This window comes from Panthera leo, chromosome B3, assembly GCF_018350215.1.
Source record: "Panthera leo isolate Ple1 chromosome B3, P.leo_Ple1_pat1.1, whole genome shotgun sequence".
Taxonomy (NCBI): domain Eukaryota; kingdom Metazoa; phylum Chordata; class Mammalia; order Carnivora; family Felidae; genus Panthera; species Panthera leo.
Genome location: NC_056684.1, coordinates 108,721,374 through 108,742,400, shown reverse-complemented (window position 1 = coordinate 108,742,400; position 21,027 = coordinate 108,721,374). Strand labels below are relative to the sequence as shown.

The following is a 21,027-nucleotide window of genomic DNA, read 5'->3' as shown; positions in this document are numbered from 1 at the left end:
ACATATATATTTACCTATTTTCTATTAAATGGGAGTATAAACTAAACAGCAGGCATCTCTATTCAGCTATTACATTCCCCCTTCCGTATGCAAGGGAGTAGGACTAAATAAGCTAAGTAAGCTTAGTCAGTGCTCCTATGTTGAGTCTTAAGTGTATCGCATCTGTTAAAGAAATGGCATTGGGGTATTTTTTTTTCCCTTCAGAAATGACCTTGTGTTCGAGGGTTTCCTCAGTAAAAGAAAGTTCATCCAGCATCCTGGCACGCAACTGTAAGCTCGTCTATCTTCATAATCATGTTCTGAACATCTCTCCCCCTCCACAGATCATTTTCCGAAAAATCAGTGACGTGAAGAAAGAGGAAGAGGAGCGCCTCCGGCAGAAGAATGAGGTCACCCTCAGCATTCCCGTGGACCACCCCGTCCGAAAGCTCTTCCAGAAGTTCAAGCAACAGAAGGAGCTGCGGAATCAGGGGTCAACACAGAGCGACCCCGAGCGCAACCAGCTCCAGGTAGAAAGCCGCTCCTTACAGAACGGAGCTTCCATCACGGGCACCAGTGTGGTCACCGTGTCACAGATCACACCCATCCAGACATCGCTGGCCTACGTGAAAACCAGTGAGTCCCTCAAGCAAAACAACCGCGACGCCATGGAACTCAAGCCCAACGGCGGTGCTGACCCCAAATGTCTCAAAGTCAACAGCCCCATAAGGATGAAGAACGGAAATGGGAAAGGATGGCTGCGACTCAAGAATAACATGGGCGCCCATGAGGAGAAAAAGGAAGACTGGAATAACGTCACGAAAGCGGAGTCCATGGGACTATTGTCAGAGGACCCCAAGGGCAGCGATTCAGAGAACAGCGTTACCAAAAACCCATTAAGGAAAACAGATTCTTGTGACAGTGGGATTACAAAAAGTGACCTTCGTTTGGATAAGGCCGGGGAGGCCCGAAGTCCGCTGGAGCACAGCCCTATTCAGGCTGATGCCAAGCACCCCTTTTATCCCATCCCAGAGCAGGCCTTACAAACCACACTGCAGGAAGTCAAACATGAACTCAAAGAGGACATCCAGCTGCTAAGCTGCAGAATGACTGCCCTGGAAAAGCAGGTGGCAGAAATTTTAAAAATACTCTCAGAAAAAAGCGCGCCCCAGACCTCTTCTCCCAAATCCCAGATGCCACTCCAAGTACCTTCCCAGATACCATGTCAGGATATTTTTAGTGTTTCAAGGCCTGAGTCACCTGAATCTGACAAAGATGAAATCCACTTTTAATATATATACATATATATTTGTTAATATATTAAAAACAGTATATACATCTATATACATACATGTGTATATACAGTATATACATATATATATTTTCACTTGCTTTCAATATGATGAAACCATATGGATTTTGATATGTAAATACTGCATGTCCAGCTGGATTCTGGCCTGCCAAAGAAGATGATTATTTAAAACATAGATATTGCTTGTATATTATGCAGTTGACTGCATGCACACTTTACATTTATTTATAATCTCTATTCTAATACAAAAAAAAAGTATGATTTTTGCTAACCAAGGCAATGTAATATTTGAAGAATCAGGGTCCAACCTGCCAATGTTGCCATGACAAATTTGATCTCAGGCTGAGTATATCGAGCTGTCATTTTCTCACTGTTCTGTTAAGTTAAAATTCTGGATTAATGCCAAGGGAGAGTTCGCCCTTTTAGACCGTCGGTACCGTTTTATAATCTCTTTTCATAGGATATTTTTCTGTAACTTAGTGTTAGGTTATTTTCCCCAACAGGCAGTGTCTGCTCCATCAAAATGACTGTTTTGTTGCCTAAATCAGATAGCAGTGGGGGACGCTGAGAACGTATTGCTATGAGTTTTGTGCATGAATTGCATTTCTGCTCAACTATACCTCTCCTTTTTTAACACTATACTTAGATAGTAATCATTAACGCTTATGTAAGGAAATCCCTCCTCCCTCTGTCTTGGAGAACAGCTGCCATCTTGTAAGCTGATTTTACCAACCCCATAAATACGAAACTATTAATATAGTGTATATTATTATAGAAAAACTGCACCACAGGGTAAAAGGGCCTTTTAACAATTCATGTTAGTGATGCTGGTTTTCCAAATGTGATGAGTGTTCTAAATTTGTACTTCTAAAACTTGTTCAAAGGTGAAGTTGAAAGGCTCTTAGCAAAGAAACAAACAAAACACATCTAAGTACTCATATCAAAATTTTAACTATAATGACATAAAATAAAAAAGAATGTAAGCAGATAGACAATATTTTGTAACATATCTGTAACTTAAGATGAAACACAGGTACAGAATTGTTCACACAGGATTCTTAATGTTTATAGGGATAACACATGAAACATGGTGACAAAAAAACACTAACAAGTAGATGTTAAGTTGCTCAGTTCAGATAACTGCTTTTCTATAATTTTATTCTGGTTACAATTTTCTAAAGCTTTTTTGCACACAGTTCTACTGCAGGACTTCTGCTGAGTTGATACAGTAGACTGCTGTGGCTCAGGCAGATCCATTTATGAAAGGGGGTTACTAAAGACTGAATTTCAGAGTCTTATGAGTTATAAATCCTCTTCCTAGAAAGTGCCTATTATCAACTAAAAAAAAAAAGTCACAAACAGTTGTGTATAGCCAGTCCCTTAAGTGGTATGTATTGAGAATAAAATACATGTTCATTTATAAGAACCCAGAAGAATTTTTTCTTTTGACTAAAGTCTATGTTATGAAGTTGATCAAAGAGGCATACTTTTAAATTGGTGCATGCATGACATCTAATTGTGGGAACAGGGAAGTTATTGTTTGCATCACGTTGAAAATATATTCCAGGAATCTGTACATTATTGGACCATCTGTACATATTCATTCACAATATACACCAGATGACAGCAAAATCAAAGGACATATTTTGACCTATTGTTGCCATTTTTATGAGCTTTTCTAACGATCTCTCAGCATCCCCAAACAAAACCACCAGAACTGAAAGACAGGTTATCACAATCAGACCGGAGAAGTGCAGAACCAAATAACTTATAAAAACAAGGGATATTTTAGAACATCTATTAGAGCTTCTTCACATGCCCACAAGATGTGCCTCTTTAATCCAGGAGTCTCAGAACAGATGTGATGTGCCAGGGGCTCCATTTCCCCTTCTCTGTGCCCACGACTTCCATTACTCATCATGGAAGTTTGCAGGGGAGCATGTCTCCAGGCAATGCTACGACATCTACCTACCACAGGCACAAGAAAATGAGGTAATCACAGTAAAAGGAATCAACCTTGAAATTGAGACTTAGTTGCTTTCATGGCGAGGAGGGTCCTTTTTCTTGACCTCTGACATTTATTGAATTGCAGGGTAATTTTCTATTTAACCATGTACAACACAAGCCTGGTTAAGCTTTTAGAGGTGAATGAATAGTAAGCATAACCTAAGTACAGAAATGGTCAAGCTTTAGCCACGTGCTTCAAAAATAACCATTGGTGTAAAACTATATCAGAATGACTAAAACAGCAGGGTAGTTTGAAGCTGCAATCCACGCCTTTGCCTATTAGTGGTGCAAATATTTGCTGTGTTCTGCCATTGACTCAGTCGACGAACAATATTATTGTTTGTATCCGTGGGAAAGAAACGTGGTTTTGACTTATTCGAGGTTGTCACAAAGGGGTAAAATGTGTCAGTTGCTTGTTTATGGTGCAGTTATCACGCATTCTTCTCCAGTCCCCTCTGTCCCTATGTGCATGACATGATGAGGTGCTGAATGCACTCTGCTGTTTCCAGCAGAAATGCATGTGTTCAGCAAACACTGTATATAGAGTAGTCTTTTCGGTTCCCAGATTCTGCAATTCTTACCAGGTGAACTTACTCAGACTTGAATGAAGGGTGAACACTTGCTTTAATAAGTGCAATCGTGACATAGTCATGTTCTGTGTTGCCTCAGCCAGCACATAGACAGGAGATTCTCTTTTGGGGGACCAGACGACTGCATGTTTTATTCTTACACTGTATAGATGCTTTCGGTGCATCCAGAATAAAATTTTTATTATTATATTTCTGAACAATGTATTAATAGGAGTAAATAGATATGTATTGAAAATCCAAACATTTTTCAAAGCAACTTACATACCTTCAATATTTTTCTATGATACTATATAAGATCAGATGCTGTACCCTGGACAGGTGGTTGTAATGCAATAGCAAAAGCCAAACAAAAATAGAAATGTGAGCTGTGCATCATAAGGACAAGTTTTGTCAGTCTGTATTAGGATATTATTGCATTATGGTCTAGTAGATACAAGAGCTTATGATAAAAAGAAAATAGGCACACGAAAGGCAGATGACAATACCAACTAGTGTCCCACAATGACATAAATAGTACTTCGAATGGTTTGGGCATAGATGTCGAAGAGAGACATATAATTCATTGTTAAAATGGAAGATTTTTATTATGACACCAGTTTCATCTCACATGAAGTACAGGTACCTGTACTTACATTGTACAGATACGTACAATTGTCCTACGTGCTCAGTGAAAAAAAACTGTATGTAGACCAGAGCAAGAGAGTTCGAAAATTTGGGATTTTAAGCCGCTTTTAAGAACAAATATATACTCCTGGAGTTCCTAGAGCTCTAACAGGAATATTAATTATGACCACTAACAAAAACGCCATTTTGCAAATTCATCCTATTGGAGCCCAAATGCAAATCACAATTTTCTATGAATTTAAGGAGATTTTGTTCTCCTGAGATCTGGCCCATTTACTGTTCCATTTTAAATTACTAAATTCTTTTAGAAAACTTAAAAAAAATAGTCTTCAGAGCAGTGACTGTTTTTAAAAGTGTGCAGTGGTTGGTACTGGTGAAATTATGTGTCATATTCCTAATGAATTCTACTATCTTGTATAATTTTTATCTTTTAAGCTATTTTATCTGTCTCTTTTCCAAAATTTTATGTAGGTAATGAGACAATTTATCTAGAATGTACATAACATACATGGATAACTTTATGGATATTTTATAATTATGTGAATGTTGTGTTTTCATATTTTGTTACATATAAGAATATTTCTCTTGCGGTCTTGATGGCAAGGGAGAGAAGAAAGAACAATCTTTTGGAAAACATCCTAGGATTAGTATCTGAGCTCCATCTTGGATTCTGAATCTAGCTTTGCCACAATTGTAGTGTCACTTTGGGCCAATTAACTGTTCTCTGGTGTATCTGGGCTTCAATTTCCCCACCAATAAATAATAAAATGAAGATAAGAACTGCTCCATTCTTATATCAAGATGATGTTAGGTCAGTGGCAAATCATCTTCCTCTCAAATGAAAATCACATTAAGATAAATTATTAATTGCTTCTTTCTTTCATAGAAGATCAGCTGAGGTGGACTCTCTAAATCTTTTTCTAGGGTTTAGAAGAGGTGTCTCTTGTTAGAAGTCGGTGGGGAAATACACTGATGGCTAAATAATTATCAGTCGTTGGCATGTGAGCAAAAGACTTGAGAATTATCTGGGAATTTAGAACTATTAAATAAACTTGGAAGGAGTGAATGTCTTGTGAGAAGAGAGAAAGAAGAGAAAAATACATGTAAATATTATGATTTTGTTTATTCTATTTAATCATACTGCTCAGCAGAAATTCTCATTCTTGTGAGAAAAAGTAAAAAAAAAATTGTTGAGTATTCAAGATACAGAGCAGTTCATCTTTCGGTTTTGTATAAAAACAATCATGACTTACTTAAGACACATGGCTCCACGTGGGCAGATATTCTTACAATGAAATTCTTAATTGTGAAAGAATCCTTTCCAATGACCAATTGATTTTTCAATGTGTATCTTGAACTGGAAAAAAAAAAGGTCAAAAAAAAAAAAAAAGGAAAATCATTTGAATTACACTTAAAAATACTCATGTTATTGTGACCTAAATTAGTGTTCTAACTTAAAAAGCTATAATACATGATTAGTAATAATGGTAACTCTAGGAAGCCACTTATAACATGTAAACATTTTATTTTTGAGAATGAGATTCATTTTGTTAACATTTGTTCATTCTACAAAGATAGTCTTATATCCTAAAGAATACACTCAAGCCTGAAGTCACTCCATTGGTGGTGACCCTTTGGGTAAAGAAAATACCAAGAGCACATAGTAACAAAGGGGAAACATCTTACACACTGAGACATTTAGATCTCTTACAGGGTTTTTTAATTTTTCTGTTACATCAGAATTTAAAAACTGTTATAACAAAATGGAAATTGGGCATTCTTTTGAAAGCAGACACAATTTCTCAAGTTAAAGAAAGGTTCATTATAAATGCCCAATATATTTAAGAAATATTAAAAGAGATTTATGCGGAACATTCATTATTAACCATGACTTTTTACTATCCATTCAAATGTTTTTTATTTATTTGCTAAATAGTTGATAACACTTATATTTGTATCCACTCTGTGATAGGCCCATGGCATTCCAAATCACAGTTGCATTACATATGTATTCTACACATATGTAAATAAATATTTTCAATCCACTTTCTCTCAGTGTAAACTTTGTACTTACAACTTACATGTTGTTAGCAGCTCAGATAATAAAAACTCTTCAAAATGGGGAATGACATATATGATTTTTTTAGAGGGTTGATATAGATTGAGTTGACATTATAAGAAAAGTTCTTCTTATTGGTTCAGGAAAACAAACCAAGAGGTGATGTATGTGGGACTACACAATCCAAACAAAAACAGAGTCAGGTTTTAAATAGGTTAGTAGTGTCAGGCTACATAAGCTCATGGGATTTGCACTTGCATCTCCGGAACAAACCTACAAAGAGGAAAACAGAGTTATTTGAACAGAAACAAAACTATAACCTACACCTTCCTATAGTTATAGCTTGTTTTTCTCACTGGCACATCACTAGACAAGCAAAAGGAGACATGTGGATGTCAAAAGCTCTTTAAACAATAAATAATGTGACTTATAAAACCTAATGCAATCCTAGGACTTGAGCAAGTAATAAATTCAAACATACTGTGTTGCATACATTCTCCTTTAATATCAGGTTTTCTCATCCTTAAGTAAAACAGTGCTTATATGAGATGTTTCTAGTACCCATACATGAATTATGGAAAATACAGTTTTAACAGGAAAGCTACAGACCTATTCTCATTAAAAGAGACACATTTTTGGGCTTTTCATACCTCTTTTCTGTGAAATTTAGATCTTCAATAAAATATTTTCCTTAATGGGGTGCCTGGGTGGCTCAGTCAGTTGAGCGTCTGACTTCGGCTCAGGTCATGATCTCCCAGTTCATGACTTAGAGCCCTGCATTAGGCTCTGTGCTGACAGCTTAGAGCCTGAAGCCTGCTTCTGATTCTGTGTCTCCCTCTCTCTCTGCCCCTCCCCTGCTCATGCTCTCTCTCACTCTCAAAAATGAATAAATGTTTAAAAAAATACTGAGATTAAAAAAAAATATTTTCCTTAAACTTTATTTTCACACAATCGTTACTCACAAGCTTAATATTAATTAATATTTGTACTACTTTGGCATTTGCCCTTCACCACCACCTCCCCTCTTTATTTTCTCTGCAAAGGTATCTGTTCACTTTTCCACAAATTTACAAGTGTTTTACCTCCTGGGTCTTATCCAACTTTTCTCATTTAGAATATTTCTAGAACTGGAGATTTAGATGCTAAAAATAATGACATTGCTAGTGATTCTCTTCCTGGCAATATGAGTTATTCAGTATGTTTAAGATTACAAACCAATATACTTTTCTTATGTTAGGATAAAATGCTTACTCTGTATTTTGCTGGTTTTATTTTCCATTCTTGATACTTTTCTCCCCAAAACTACTTAAAAAAATCAGACTTAAAAATAAAATTTCTTCTTTGACCCTAGGTCTTTTTCTACATTGGAAATAATGAAGATAAACATTTATATAATTATAAATTTGTTCTTTGTTTTCATGATGGAGGAATTTAACTTATAATGATCACAATTTAATTTATAATTCTCACATGTGGTAATATAATATTTCCAAAAGTTATAGTGAAAATCTGTTTGGGGTCATAAAGTATGCGAAGATGAGAAGCACTAAAAAAATGAACATTCTTTATTAACAAAATTATATCACACAAATCAAGTTGCGAAACAGTGTCAATGTTCAGTATTACTAATGAGTTTAATCTTCAAAGCATTTTCTGTAAAATAATTGGTTCTCAGCCATCCACTGAGGGCAGAAAATATCTCCTATCCAAGTCCAAAGGCCAGTGACAAAGTATGGAGTTTTATTACCATGTCTTTCTTGTCCTTCAAAACACTTGAGGGTATGCACAAACACACAGAACCAAACAAATCATCTTCTTCTATAGAGCAAGGTAGTTAATTCATTCTTTGTAGAGTATTTAAATTTATTAAACAGCACGGTGAAGTTTGAGAATGTTTGAGAAATTAAGAGAAAATAGGTAAACATTTATGTTGACTTATTTATTTAGATAGTACTAAAATTTGTAATTGGCCCTACATTATAATTAAAATTTTGAGTCATGTGATGTAGGGAAATGAGACGTGAGCTGGAATTTGGATCATGACCTGAATCAAAATCAAGACTTATCCAAGTCTTATCCAGTTCTGGCTCAACCGACCCAGAATTTTTTAATTCCTATTGTATGCCAGATGTTGTAAGAGTGTTAGTCTGTATTCTAACTTGAGATTTTCTATCTCTTGATTTTCATGATGAGAATATGTTTGCATGCTTCATGAAGGTCAAGACCATTGAGATTTGGACTGGGAATCAGGAAAATGATGAAGGCAAAGGATGAGAGAAGACTGAGTAGAATCTATCTGTTTCTTTACCTTCAGGCTTAGAAGTTAAATAAGTTAATTTGGCTCATATTTATTGAGTGTTCATTCCCTGTTTATGCTGTGCTAAACATTTTATTTCGAATCTCACATTTAATTTTTGCAACAACCCTAAGAAGTAACAGATAAGGAACTTGTCAGGATAGCCTAGCTATTAAGTGGTAAAGGTGAAATTCTTTTTTATTTTTAAAGTTTTTTTAAATTTCCTTAATGTTTATTCATTTTTGAGAGACAGAGAGAGACAGAGTGCAAGCAGGGGTGGGGCAGAGAGAGAGGGAAACACAGAATCCGAAGCAGGCTCCAGGCTCTGAGCTGTCAGCACAGAGCCTGATGTGGGGCTCAAACTTACAAACTGTGAGATCATGACCTGAGCTGAAGTCAGATGCTTATCTGACTGAGCCACCCAGGGGCCCCGGTAAGTGATAAAGGTGAAATTCTAAAACAGGCAAGAAGACTTTAGAGAGAAAAATTCATTTTATAGACTACTGACATTGCAAGGGGCATCTGGTCCAACCTCAAATTCCAAGTTTTTCAAGACATGCACTTTTATTTTATTTTTTATTTTTTTGTTAAATTTTTTTCTAACTTTTTAATTCAGTATTGACAAAGAGACAGAGCGTGAGCAGGGGAGGGGCAGAAAGAGTGGGAGACACAGAATCCGAAGCAGGCTCCAGGCTCTGAGCTGTCAGCAGAGCCCAACACGGGGCTCGAATCCACAAATGGTGAAATCATGACCTGAGCCAAAGTCGGCACCTTAACCGACTGAGCCACCCAGGCACCCCAAGACATGTACTTTTAAAGGCTCCTGAGATTAAAATAACTTCCAGAAATGTCACTCTGTAACATAAAAGTAAATACCTGATTTTTCATGGTAGGTCAAAGTAAATAACAGCGGTTGAAGTCCTAATTGTTATAAGCACAAGGTGCCCCATCACAAGTGGAATTTTCCTTTACTTCTTCAGCAATCGAAAGGCATCTGTAAAGGTAAATTGCCAAATGCAGTAACAAGTAAGAGGCAAGTTGTGGTCACTGGTACTAACACTTTCTTTTCCAACTGAATTTTAACCTAAAGAGGTAATGCATGATAGTCAAGGAAAGCAAGAGACATTCAGGATTTTTTCTATTATTTTTTCTCCATTTTAATATTGGACTTTAGATGAAACTCCAGAAAGATTTTATTTTTAAAATTTATTTTTTGATCCACTAAGTTTTAAGTGGATTATGCAGATCTTTTTATTGATTACACTGATGTTGCCTTCTTGGCCAAACCACTATTAAATGCATTATCCAAATGAACTATTTCTGTTTAGAATGGCAATTTGTATTACTTCCAAATTTAATAGGCCTCTTGTATGTATATTTGCTTTAGAAAGTATAAATAATTTTCTCTAATGAAAAAAATGTTAATTTTCTGAAGGTGATTTATTTGTCCTACCTTCTGAGATTTTTTTTTTTTTTTTTTTTTTGAAGCTAATGTGTTGAGATAAGAAGAAACAAGGTATTACAGCATTACATTCTGGGGATCCTTGGCTCAAACCATCTTATTTCTCTTTGATGATAACAGAGCTAGAGGTAACCATGGAAAAGACCATTTTACTTGTTTCATAACAATTGTAGAGGACCCCAGTGATAGTATCCAAAGCCTTTTATAGTTAGCTCACTTTCACCCTTGACTTTTATATTATCACTACATTATTGTTTAAATGAGGTCATGACTTGTACTACATCTGAATGAAGGTACTTGGTCAAAGAACAACTGAGGAAAAGAAATAGAAAAGTAGGGTTAGTAGTTGCTTCCTCATCATGGGTTTTCTGTGTGCGTGTGATGCTTTTTAATAGTATCTATCTATCTATCTATTTATCTATCTATCTATCTAGATAACACATTGTTATAACCACTATTAAGATTTTAATGAAACACTAGGAAGCATTTTGAAAGCTCATCAAATATTTGGCTTTAAAAAAAATGTAATTGAGGGCTCCCCTACCAACCAAGTTTACCTCTGGTTCTGACCTAGAAGCCCAGTCTCATAAACACTTGGCATAGTTAATCTATATGTCGTGGGATAAAGCCAAGAGAGTCTGACCACTCTTTCCTTCATGCAGAATCACTGACTGTTGAATGACCAGACAAGTCAAGGCCAAAATATCCACACTGTGCCTGAATAAGCCAGAGTTAGTATTCACAATAACTAATTTAAGTAATTCATTGTCAAATATTTTGTCCTCCTTCTCTGCTAAGTCATCTTTGATAACATGAAGCTGAACCCTCTCCTCCTCTACTGAATTCGGGAGATTGGACTCTGTGACTAAAGCAACAAAGATTATTGTTGATCACAGAGCTCTTGGTGTCAAGGATCCCTCATTGGCTCCTCAATTTTTTTCAGAGTATGATGGGAACTATTCCGGATGAGGCCAAGAATGAGCAAACAAGAAGAATAGCTAGCAAACTATGCAAAATCACAATATAGATTCATTTTGAATTCCATGTCAAAGAAAGTTTGATAGACTTGAGTCTTTAATATTGGTATGCTATGTCATAAGCATGCATTGTCAGTTCATACAAAAGCCAAATGTAGTTTCATTTAAAATCAAGATTACTTAATATATTTCATATTTAGAAAAATAGTGGCAAGAATTGTTTTTTGATGTCTGTGGGAAGGTTTTCATGTGATTCTTGAGATTCTTTTTCAGAGGTTATAAATACAGTATTCACTTACATCTTGTTTTGGTTGGCAGCACGGACATCTTCCACCCTAGAACCCGTTCACAGTTAAAGCAAGACAGAACATGCATTTCATATGAGGAACAATATGATTGTTACAACATTGAAGTTGGAAACCAATTTAGCACCATTTCTACCCTGAAACATTCACTGAAATTTATTGAAAAAGCAGAGACTCTTAGAATTGGTTGGTACTCACAGAACACAAATCAAAATGTACATACTTATGATATATTGAAAACCATAGATTTCTTTTTATTCTATGTTCTAGTGACTTTGTTGACTCCAGTTGCAGCATTGTATATGTTATAATGCAAATTACTCACTATAACACTAATGTTTCTATTGGAAATTATTTTTGAAAATTCATAAATGTCTTTGCCACTGCAACCATATTGATGGGAGTTGGGGTATTAAAAATGCCTCTACCTATAAGGGTTAATTTACTGGAAACAACTGATTCGTGTATTGGCCAAGAAAACAATGCAAAAACTTCATGTGATATTTTTAACATCATTATGCTAAGTAGTACTTGTTTGCTCTTTTAAAAATCTAATCCATGCCTAGCAGATCATTTCTTTCTACTTAAAGAAAGGTATTGCAATGTGTAATATAGAAATTTTGTAAGTCCTGTTGACCTATTACCTGATCGCTGAGAGAATGTGTGAAAATATTTTAACTTTGACTTTAGGGTCAATTCTGGAACACTTGGGATCAAAATTTGATTGCTTCTGGGAGATTTGTGATGATTATCACTTTATTTAAAATTTGTTCACAAGAAATAATCATTTTAAAAAGTGAATTGGCAGGTGGAAGATTCTAACCCAAAAGAATTCTGGGTTTCAGCACAATAAACTGTATTTCATCAGGGAGGATTATTTTGGTTTTTTTTTCACACTTTATTTAAATGTGAATATTTTTTCATGATACAGAATAAAATGTGCATTTTATGGAACTTGTTTGAATTGTGTCTTTGTTGAAAATAATTGTTTTGAATTTGGTTTAATAAATGAGAAGCTCTCCATTACAAAAATATGAAGCAATGGATTCAGAGAAAATAATTTTGATATATTAGCTTTGATAATATTACTTTAAACATCTATAATATTTTTCCTGTAATAAGTTGTACTGTAATGCTATAAGCAATAAAATTAGTGTCACATAAGAAGTTAAAATTGTAACCCCCTGCAGTATATTTGTTTAAAGTAAAAGATTTCTCTTTTCTGTTAAAGATAATGATAAAAACTAGATAGAATTTTGAAGAAATTTTTATTTTAAAATGGGATTTCTTTTTATATTTCTAAATTCTTTTAATTTATCAAAAACATAATTATTTTCCTAATATTATGGGTTTATCCCAGTCTTTGAAATTAAGAAGGTTAGAATGTCCATGGAAAAATTGAATGCTTCCATATTTTAGAAAATCCATAGTTTGCCACTAGCCCTTGAAGCATTAAAAGGCGAGAGCGAGATACGTAATATAGGAAGGCTGTTACATGAGGCCTGCAGATTTTTTCTAATTAAAGAAACACAGGCTTAAGGGATGGATTTTTGGACATTACTGAAGAGTTATTTATATCTATTGTTTCTCTGTGCAATATAGCATTTTGATTAGAGGACAACTAAATAAAACTTTGTCTTTGTTATGCATATATGAAAGTGTATTTATAGAGGATATATTCTAGAGTGAGCTGTTGTTTATAAAGAAGTCAGGGATATGAAGATCACACATAATTAAATGGATCAATACACAAATTATTGGTAATTAACACCTCTGTTTTGCCTTTCTTCCCCTCTTCTTTCCTTACACACACACACACACACACACACACACATACACATACACACAGCAATCAATTACAATCCCTTCTTATAAATTCTGTGATAATACATCTACTGAGAAAGATACCAACTTTCAAACATGATAAAATATATTACAGATTTGGATAAGTAAACACTCAAGTGCCAAATACCATTAAAAGGAGGAGGAGACAGACATTTCTGTGCCATGGGCTATTCTCTCCTGAGAGTGTGATGCAGAATGGATGCAAATGGATGCTTGAGACCCCAACTTTTGGTCAAGAATTCTTGCATCAAAATGCTTCTATTCTCAACCATCAGGGAAGGTTTGCTTTCTTTAAGATCACTGAAAACACCCAGTTTCCCTATATCAGCTCGGATCCATTTTTTTTTTTTTTTAAATCTAAGCAAGTTAGCACAATGTGCTTTAACTGGATTAAATAACGACGTACCCTGTGTGAACAGTCTAGAACTGACAGGCATTTTACAGATGGCAGAGACTTTGGAAATGAATCAGCAGCACACCTAATTTGGGAAACGAAGAAACTAAGAACTGGAGAGGGTAAGTGATTCTCCAAAATTCTATGTACAGTTGGTAGAGGAGCTGGACTAAGATTCAGTTGTCTTGATTCCAGGTCCAGTGTTTCTTCCTCTATATTACATTGCTGTAGGCGGTTTCCACAGAGCAACACGTGTACACACACGTATTTCAGCTACTGCTACTGAAGATGTTGCTGGACTCATCTCTGGGTGTTTCTGAAAGGACAGCTGTATGTCCAACTATGCTATTTACATAAAGGTCTTTGCCCTTTATTTCATTTTTTTAAAACCTGAAACAACGGAATCTCACAAAAAGTGTACTCTCCATATGATACTAAGATTGTTATTTAGGGGGCGCCTGAGTGGCTCAGTCAGTTAAGCATCCAACTTCAGCTCAGGTCATGGTCTCATGGTTGGTGGGTTCGAACCCCGCAATGGGCTCTGTGCTGACAGCTTGGAGCCCGGAGCCTGCTTCGGATTCTGTGTCTTCCTCTCTCTCTGCCCCTCCCCCGCTCATGCTCTGTCTCTCTCTCAAAAATAAGTAAACATTTAAAAAAAATTTTTAAAAGATTGTTATTTAGTATAATGTAGTCACAATACTCTGTACACCTAAAGTTTTGGAATCATATTTAAATACATCATCAGTTTGTTGTATCTGGCTAAAGCTGCACAATTATGTCAGAGGTCAAGAAGACTGAAAAAAAGATTGGCTGGATGCAGACCACCCCAGATCACTATGTGAGGAACAGAAACTGGAACTTCTGGGTGTCTTTTCTCCTGTGGGCCCATGTGGGTGCATCAATCACTGCTTTCCATCTCATCTGATTCTACTGTCTTCTAGTGTCCAACCTTAAGTCTGTGTGTGTGTGTGTGTGTGTGTGTGTGTGTGTGTGTGCGCGCATGTCTTTGGGGAAGACAGTCCTCTTGGTTCTTAGAATCCACTGGGACTATTCCCATAAAAAGGGAAAATAAATGTCTATGGTCACGGTTTACAAATAACAATGTTCAGTCTGGTGAGTGGTGGGTGGAGAAGTGCTAACATTTCCTCACCTGGAGTCATTCAACCCATTAACAGATATTGCTTCATTGTATGATATGGTGATCACACTGACCATGACAGAGGATGTCTGCAGCAAATTCAGCTGCACGCAAATTGTGGACCTTTGGATTGTCTTCCATAGCTGTGAATATCCTGTTTTAAAACCAACACGATTCTCTTGAAATTCTTCATATTAATGACATTTGAGCTATTTAATTTATTGCCTAGCAGGAATTCCAGGAACAATATCCAGGATTAGACAGGGAAGGATTTCAGCTGTCTCATGCCTTCTTTAAATTTCCATGATCTCCACTTTTTTTTTTTTGAGAGAGATTGGGCACATGTGAGTGAGGGCAGAGAAAGAGATGGGGAGGGGGGAGAGTGAGAGAAGCAGGGCTCACCCTAAGTGGGTTCATGTTTTTACGATGTGGGGTTTGTGTTCACCCAAAGCGGGGCTCATGCTCACCCGAAGCGGGGCGAACTCACCTGATGTGGGACTTGAACTCACAAACCATGAGATCATGACCTGATGCTTAACGTCTGAGCCACCTAGGCACCACCACGGTCTCCATTCTTAACACCCTCCCCCCAACTCTTAACAACACGGGCAAGGAGAGAAGGGAAGAGATTTTCAGTCCTTATTCTTTTACTGCTGCACACATAGCCTGTCTTCTGCTCCCTATAGTTTGTCACTGGGCCCGAAGCAGGAGGAGGAGAAGAAACACCCTGCAGGTGACCTGAAACTGCTGGGGCTCCCTGCCTGACTATGGAAAAAAAGGGAGGACTAGAGCAAGTTATCCAGCAATCACCACTGAGTCCTCTGAAAGGTAGTCTTAGAGGAGGGAGGGCAGGGAGGGGTTCTGCCTTTCAGCACAGGAGCAGCAAATAAGACACTTCTGTGCTGGTGGAGTTGCCAGGAGCCCCTCCCTCCTTCCTTTCCTCTGCTGGTGGAGACTTTATTCTTTGTGTAGCCTAAAGTAGGTTGGGACCAGATCAAATGAGATAATAGCAGTGAAAGTTCTTTGAAAAACATAATGGCTTACACAAAACTTGAGGCTCTTTTTATTTGCCATTGATTTTCCCAGGAGTCGAGAATAGATTCCAGAACTTACTGAGGAGTCATAAATATTAATAACACACATTGACACCAGCTCCCAGTGAGGTTCCAAATTTTTCTCACTTATATATAGAGAAAATTGGACATGATTATAGTATGTTCAGCCATGGCTAGCAGCTGGAGTGTTTTTATTTCCTTGTCAACCATAAAGGCAAGCACAAACACTACATATACCCACTCCTGTGCCTCACCCCACTTCTAGAAACAAAATATTTAAAAAGGACTCTTTAACATGTAGGCTATATCGTAAGTATAGCCCTAGCTTCATTAACCTGAAATTCTTAAGAAAGCAGTACTATTTGAATTTTTCACTTTCAGAATCAGTTATCGATATCTTATGAGATTTCTGTTACACAGATAGGAATTAAGTACTGTTTCAGAGTTCTTCCTGATTTATGACTTAGAGCTGTAAGATAAATTCTCAAAGTTAATGTTAAAGCAATAAAGAGGTTTCTAGATGTTGAATTAGTTTAGCACTCTCACCCAACTTATTTAGATACAGGTGAGAAAATAATGCCGGAGTTGACAATTTAAAGTGTTTATGCTAAACATAACACAAGACCAAAATTCAATACCAACAATTTTATCATCCCCATCAAGCCTCCCATCTAAACTCTGACAGGATGTTTGTACTTTTTATAGAACTCCAATTGTTGTGTTTCTGCTGCTGTTGTTACTGATATAGAACCAAGATTCTTACTAATTTGTACATTGTATGTATATGGATAGATGGATGGATGGATGGTTGGATGGATGAATACACAGGTAAGTAGAATTATCTGTCAGATAGAGTTCTAGTTACTTTCACATAAGATGCTGCCAATAAGCCCATCGACAGACAAGGCCACAGGCTCTGGGTGACTAAAAGCCTTTTCTAAGCTTGCATAACCAGAATGTCAGAAAAAGTTTTCAAACCCAGATTTCTGACTCCAAGTCCTGTTTTCTTTGCCTCAAAGAAACTGCTGGACATGCATTAGATACCTGGTTTTCATATCAGCATTTGTAGAAATGAAACATATTAAAATTATTTTGGGGAGGACTCTTGAGTGGTTCAAACTATCACCTGATCACAGAATTTCAAGGTTTGGTCTTATGTTAGTCCTTAGGCAGGAGAAAATTCTAAGATTCACCTTCATGTATGTCCGCCTATTCACAGATATGAAATATTGCAATTCATGGCATCACCTTGGTTTTTTCCCTTTGCACAATGATATTTGTGGAAAAGCCCCACAGGAGCACTGAGATAAGTGTAGGACACTCTGGTCATATAGACATGAACCACTTAAAGGAAAGGGTTGTGTTTTCTTTTTCCTTTATAGCTCCTTAGAGTGTTTAGAAGGACACACCATGCCCAGCACAGTTGCTACAATTAAAAGTCTTGAAAGAATGCTTGGAGTAGTTCAGATCTATTCTTTTAAGACTTCTGTTCTGAAAAGTTTTAACACAGCTAACTCATGTAGGAAAGATATGCCTACTACTTGGTGTTATCTTTGTGTTCAGGATGACTGAGACATCATAAATCACTTCTAACTGTCTGAGAATGTGAACTGTAAGTCCTAAAACTCCCAGTGCTGCCTTAATAACTCTGCCTCACAGGGCCCCAATGATCTAATCATGAATTCCCTTGTTCTTGGCAGATATGCAGCACTCCCCTACCCCACCTCATCCCTAGCAGGAAAATCTTTTCCTGAACCTGGCTAATTTGCCATCAGCCACAACAGCTGAATTCCACCCAGTGTTCAACCTAACAGGATCCTGACAGCCCATAAGTTTTTTCAAAGAAGCCAAGCACCTCCACATGTGAGAGCCAAGGGTCACCTTACCCTTTTGCTACTCTGAAGACTTCCCCAGACAGCCCGTCTGTTCTCTTCCTGAATGTAACTTCAGTGCGGCCCTGCATGGTATGCGAAGTGCTTCTCCGCCAGACCATGAGTATATGTGACTAGTGGATTGCTCTCTATTTCATTTGTCCAATGTTTAGTGTTTTGCATTTAACCTTCTTGCCAACAAGGTGAATAGGATGTAATTAGAACAAAATGTTAATTCACTTTATTAAAGAGAATTTTAACGTCTATCAACTCACAGTGTTCATCAAAATAAGCACATTATATGTCTTCTCACTTTGATATTTAAATAAATGATGATCTGTGGGGCTTTGTAGTGAAATACGTTGATAAAATTTTATTGGGTATAAATTTTGGATTTTTCTTTTGACGTGTTGCTAATATTTCATAATAAAGGCAAATTGTTTAGCATAGAAATCATCCGATGTGGTAAGTATCAGTCCCTTTTTATTTAGTTAGAATGCTTAGAACAAATTCATTTCCCTCATTCACTCTTTGAGATGTTGAAGTTTATTGATGCAATAAAACTGGAAAAATGATACTTTCCCTCTTGCAAATGCTTTCACTTGCCAACTCACTTTGCATTTTCTAGTTATCAACAAATTATACTTACCTGGACAATTCAATGGTGAGAGAAATTCTACTTTTTAAGTTCCTACATGATCTTTCCACTACTCTAACGAGTTTGGACTGATCATTTAGACCACTGGTTCTCCACTGAGGGCAATTTTACCCCAGGGGAAATCTGTCAATTTCTGGAGACTTTTTTGGTTGTCTATCTGGGGCAGAAACACTATAGGTGTTTACTAGGTAGAGACCAAGGATGCTGCTAAATTACATCCTACATTACAAAGGATGACCCCCACAATAAGGAATTATCCAACTCAATACATCCATAATGCTGAGGTTGAGTATGATATTGTGATTTATAATAAAAAACATATATTTAGCTTTTGTCCCCATTTCTGGCACACAGGTTCTAAAAGTCTTGGAATTTTTTTAAGTGATGAGAGTAATGGCTGTGTCTTTTGTTATGTTAATGAGGTGACTTTTGGACCACACCTAAGGATAGGGGCTGTTTACCAGTGGAAACCATGTGATTAGAGGGCTGGAACTTTTAGTCTCAGCCCCAACCTCCAGAGAGGGGAGAGAGGCTGGAGATTGAGTTCTATCACCAGTGGTCAATGACTTAATCAAGCATGCATTGGTAATGAAGCTTCCCTAAAAAACCAAAAGGATTACATTTAGAAAGCTTCTGTGTTGGTGAACGTGGGGAGAATGGCAAGTCTTGAGAGGGAATGGACGGAAAGTCCACTCTCCTTCCTCATACCTTGCCCTATGCATCTCTTCCATCTGACTGTTTCTGAGTTATATCCTTCCATAAAAAAGAACAGTAATGTAATAAGTAAATATTTCTCTGAGTTCTATGGGCCACTCTAGCAAATTAATTGAATCTGAGGGGGAGGTCATGGGAACTGCTGATTTATAGCTAGTCAACCAGACATACAGGCAACAATTGGCACCTACAGTGGACAACAGTCTTGTGAGACTGAGCCCTTAAGCTGTGGAATCTGATGCAGTCTCTAGGTAGATAGTGTTGGAATCGAGTTGAATTGTAGGACACCCAGCTGGTGTCGGAGAATTGTTGGATGCGTGGGGAAGCCCTGTCCCTGACACACACACACATACTCACATGGTATTTGGTGATCATAACCCTTTTATTGAGAAACACTGGTTTAGAATATATGGTGTGCTGCTTGCGCTTTTCAAATTACAAAAACCATAATAGGAGTAATTATGATCTATAATAGGGTCAGAAGTTGGCATATTTGGAAAGCAACCCTTGAGAACATTTCTAAAAATAGTTCCAAGTGCCACAACAGAGGCTACAGCGTGGCTTAGCCAAGGTTTAAAGGGTTAAAAACCCTTTCAGTCTGTATATAATCTCTACACCCATCTGTCTGAACAGAGAAGAATCATATTCTACCATGATGAAATGGCAATTCTCTGTCCAATGTTGTAATTTTCAGCTCAGTATAACCATCACAGAATACTTGTATCTTTCATTTGATATTTAAGTTTCATATATTTATAGTGGTTTCTTTCTGTTGAAATTTGTAAATTAAAAAAAATGATGAATTCCTAACTTTATTTTTAAAGAAGAGTTTTCTTACCAGTCAAAAGACTCTTTTAAGTATCTCTCAAATTACAAATTAGCCTTTTATGATACTGCCCAGTGCATTATAGTTTTAAATTATAGGGGGGGAGAATAAATGTTGGCAAAAATGTGTGAAAATTTTTGTGAATGAGTGATTCCTAGAAATATTTGACTCCAGGAATTTTGCTACCCTCAGCCCTGCTAATGATTCACAATTTGTTCACAAATAAGTTTTGCCTGCTATTAGAACATTGCTGCCAGATGCAGATCTATTGGAGAAGCTTTCATTGAAGAAGGTTTATTGCCTCTTTACAAATAACTTTTTGGGGTCAGTTTAAATGGCATAAACTTCACTCATTATAAGTATATAATTCAATGATTGTTTAGTAAATTTATATAGTTGCACAGTCATCACTGTGATCCAGATATAAAACATTCCCAGAATCCTCAAAATGTTTCTCATGGCCACTTACAGTCATTCTCACTAACACCCAAACTCTAGGCAATCATTGATCTGCTGTTTCCATAGATTTGTCTTTGTTAGAAATTTTATTTAAATGGAATCATATAATATGTAAGCTTTTGTGCCTAACTTCTTTCAGACAAAATGTTATTTTAATTAAAGTTTATTTATTTATTTTGAGAGAAAGAGAGGGAGATAAAGTGCATGCACACGTGAGTGGGAGAGGGGCAGAGAGAGAGGGAGAGGGAGAGAATCTCAAGTAGGCTCTGCACCATTAATGCAGAGCCCAACACAGGGCTTGAACCCACCAGCCACGAAATCATGACCTGAGAATAAATCAAGAGTTGGCACTCAACCAAATGAGCCACCCATGTGCCCCTAAAAAAATGTTTTATGGTTAATCCGTGTTGTTGCATGTATCAGCAGTTCATTTTTATTGCTGAGTAGTATTTCAAT

General features: G+C 36.7%; 1 protein-coding gene and 1 long non-coding RNA gene across 4 annotated transcripts in view; one reads left to right on the top strand and one right to left on the bottom strand.

The window, feature by feature from the left end:
* KCNH5 (potassium voltage-gated channel subfamily H member 5) overlaps window positions 1-2,727 on the top strand; it is a 301,067-nt gene extending 298,340 nt beyond the window's left edge. For all 3 annotated transcript variants that reach the window (XM_042943442.1, XM_042943444.1, XM_042943443.1), the window contains one exon: window positions 324-2,727. In XM_042943442.1, the coding sequence (XP_042799376.1) occupies window positions 324-1,271 (948 nt within the window). In that variant the 3' untranslated portion in view covers window positions 1,272-2,727. The remainder of the gene's footprint in view (window positions 1-323) is intronic.
* A 2,433-nt stretch (window positions 2,728-5,160) lies between these two features.
* Window positions 5,161-21,027, bottom strand: part of LOC122222802 — a 112,467-nt gene continuing 96,600 nt past the window's right edge. Inside the window, exon 3 of the long non-coding RNA XR_006203874.1 lies at window positions 5,161-5,869. This is a non-coding gene — a long non-coding RNA (uncharacterized LOC122222802). The remainder of the gene's footprint in view (window positions 5,870-21,027) is intronic.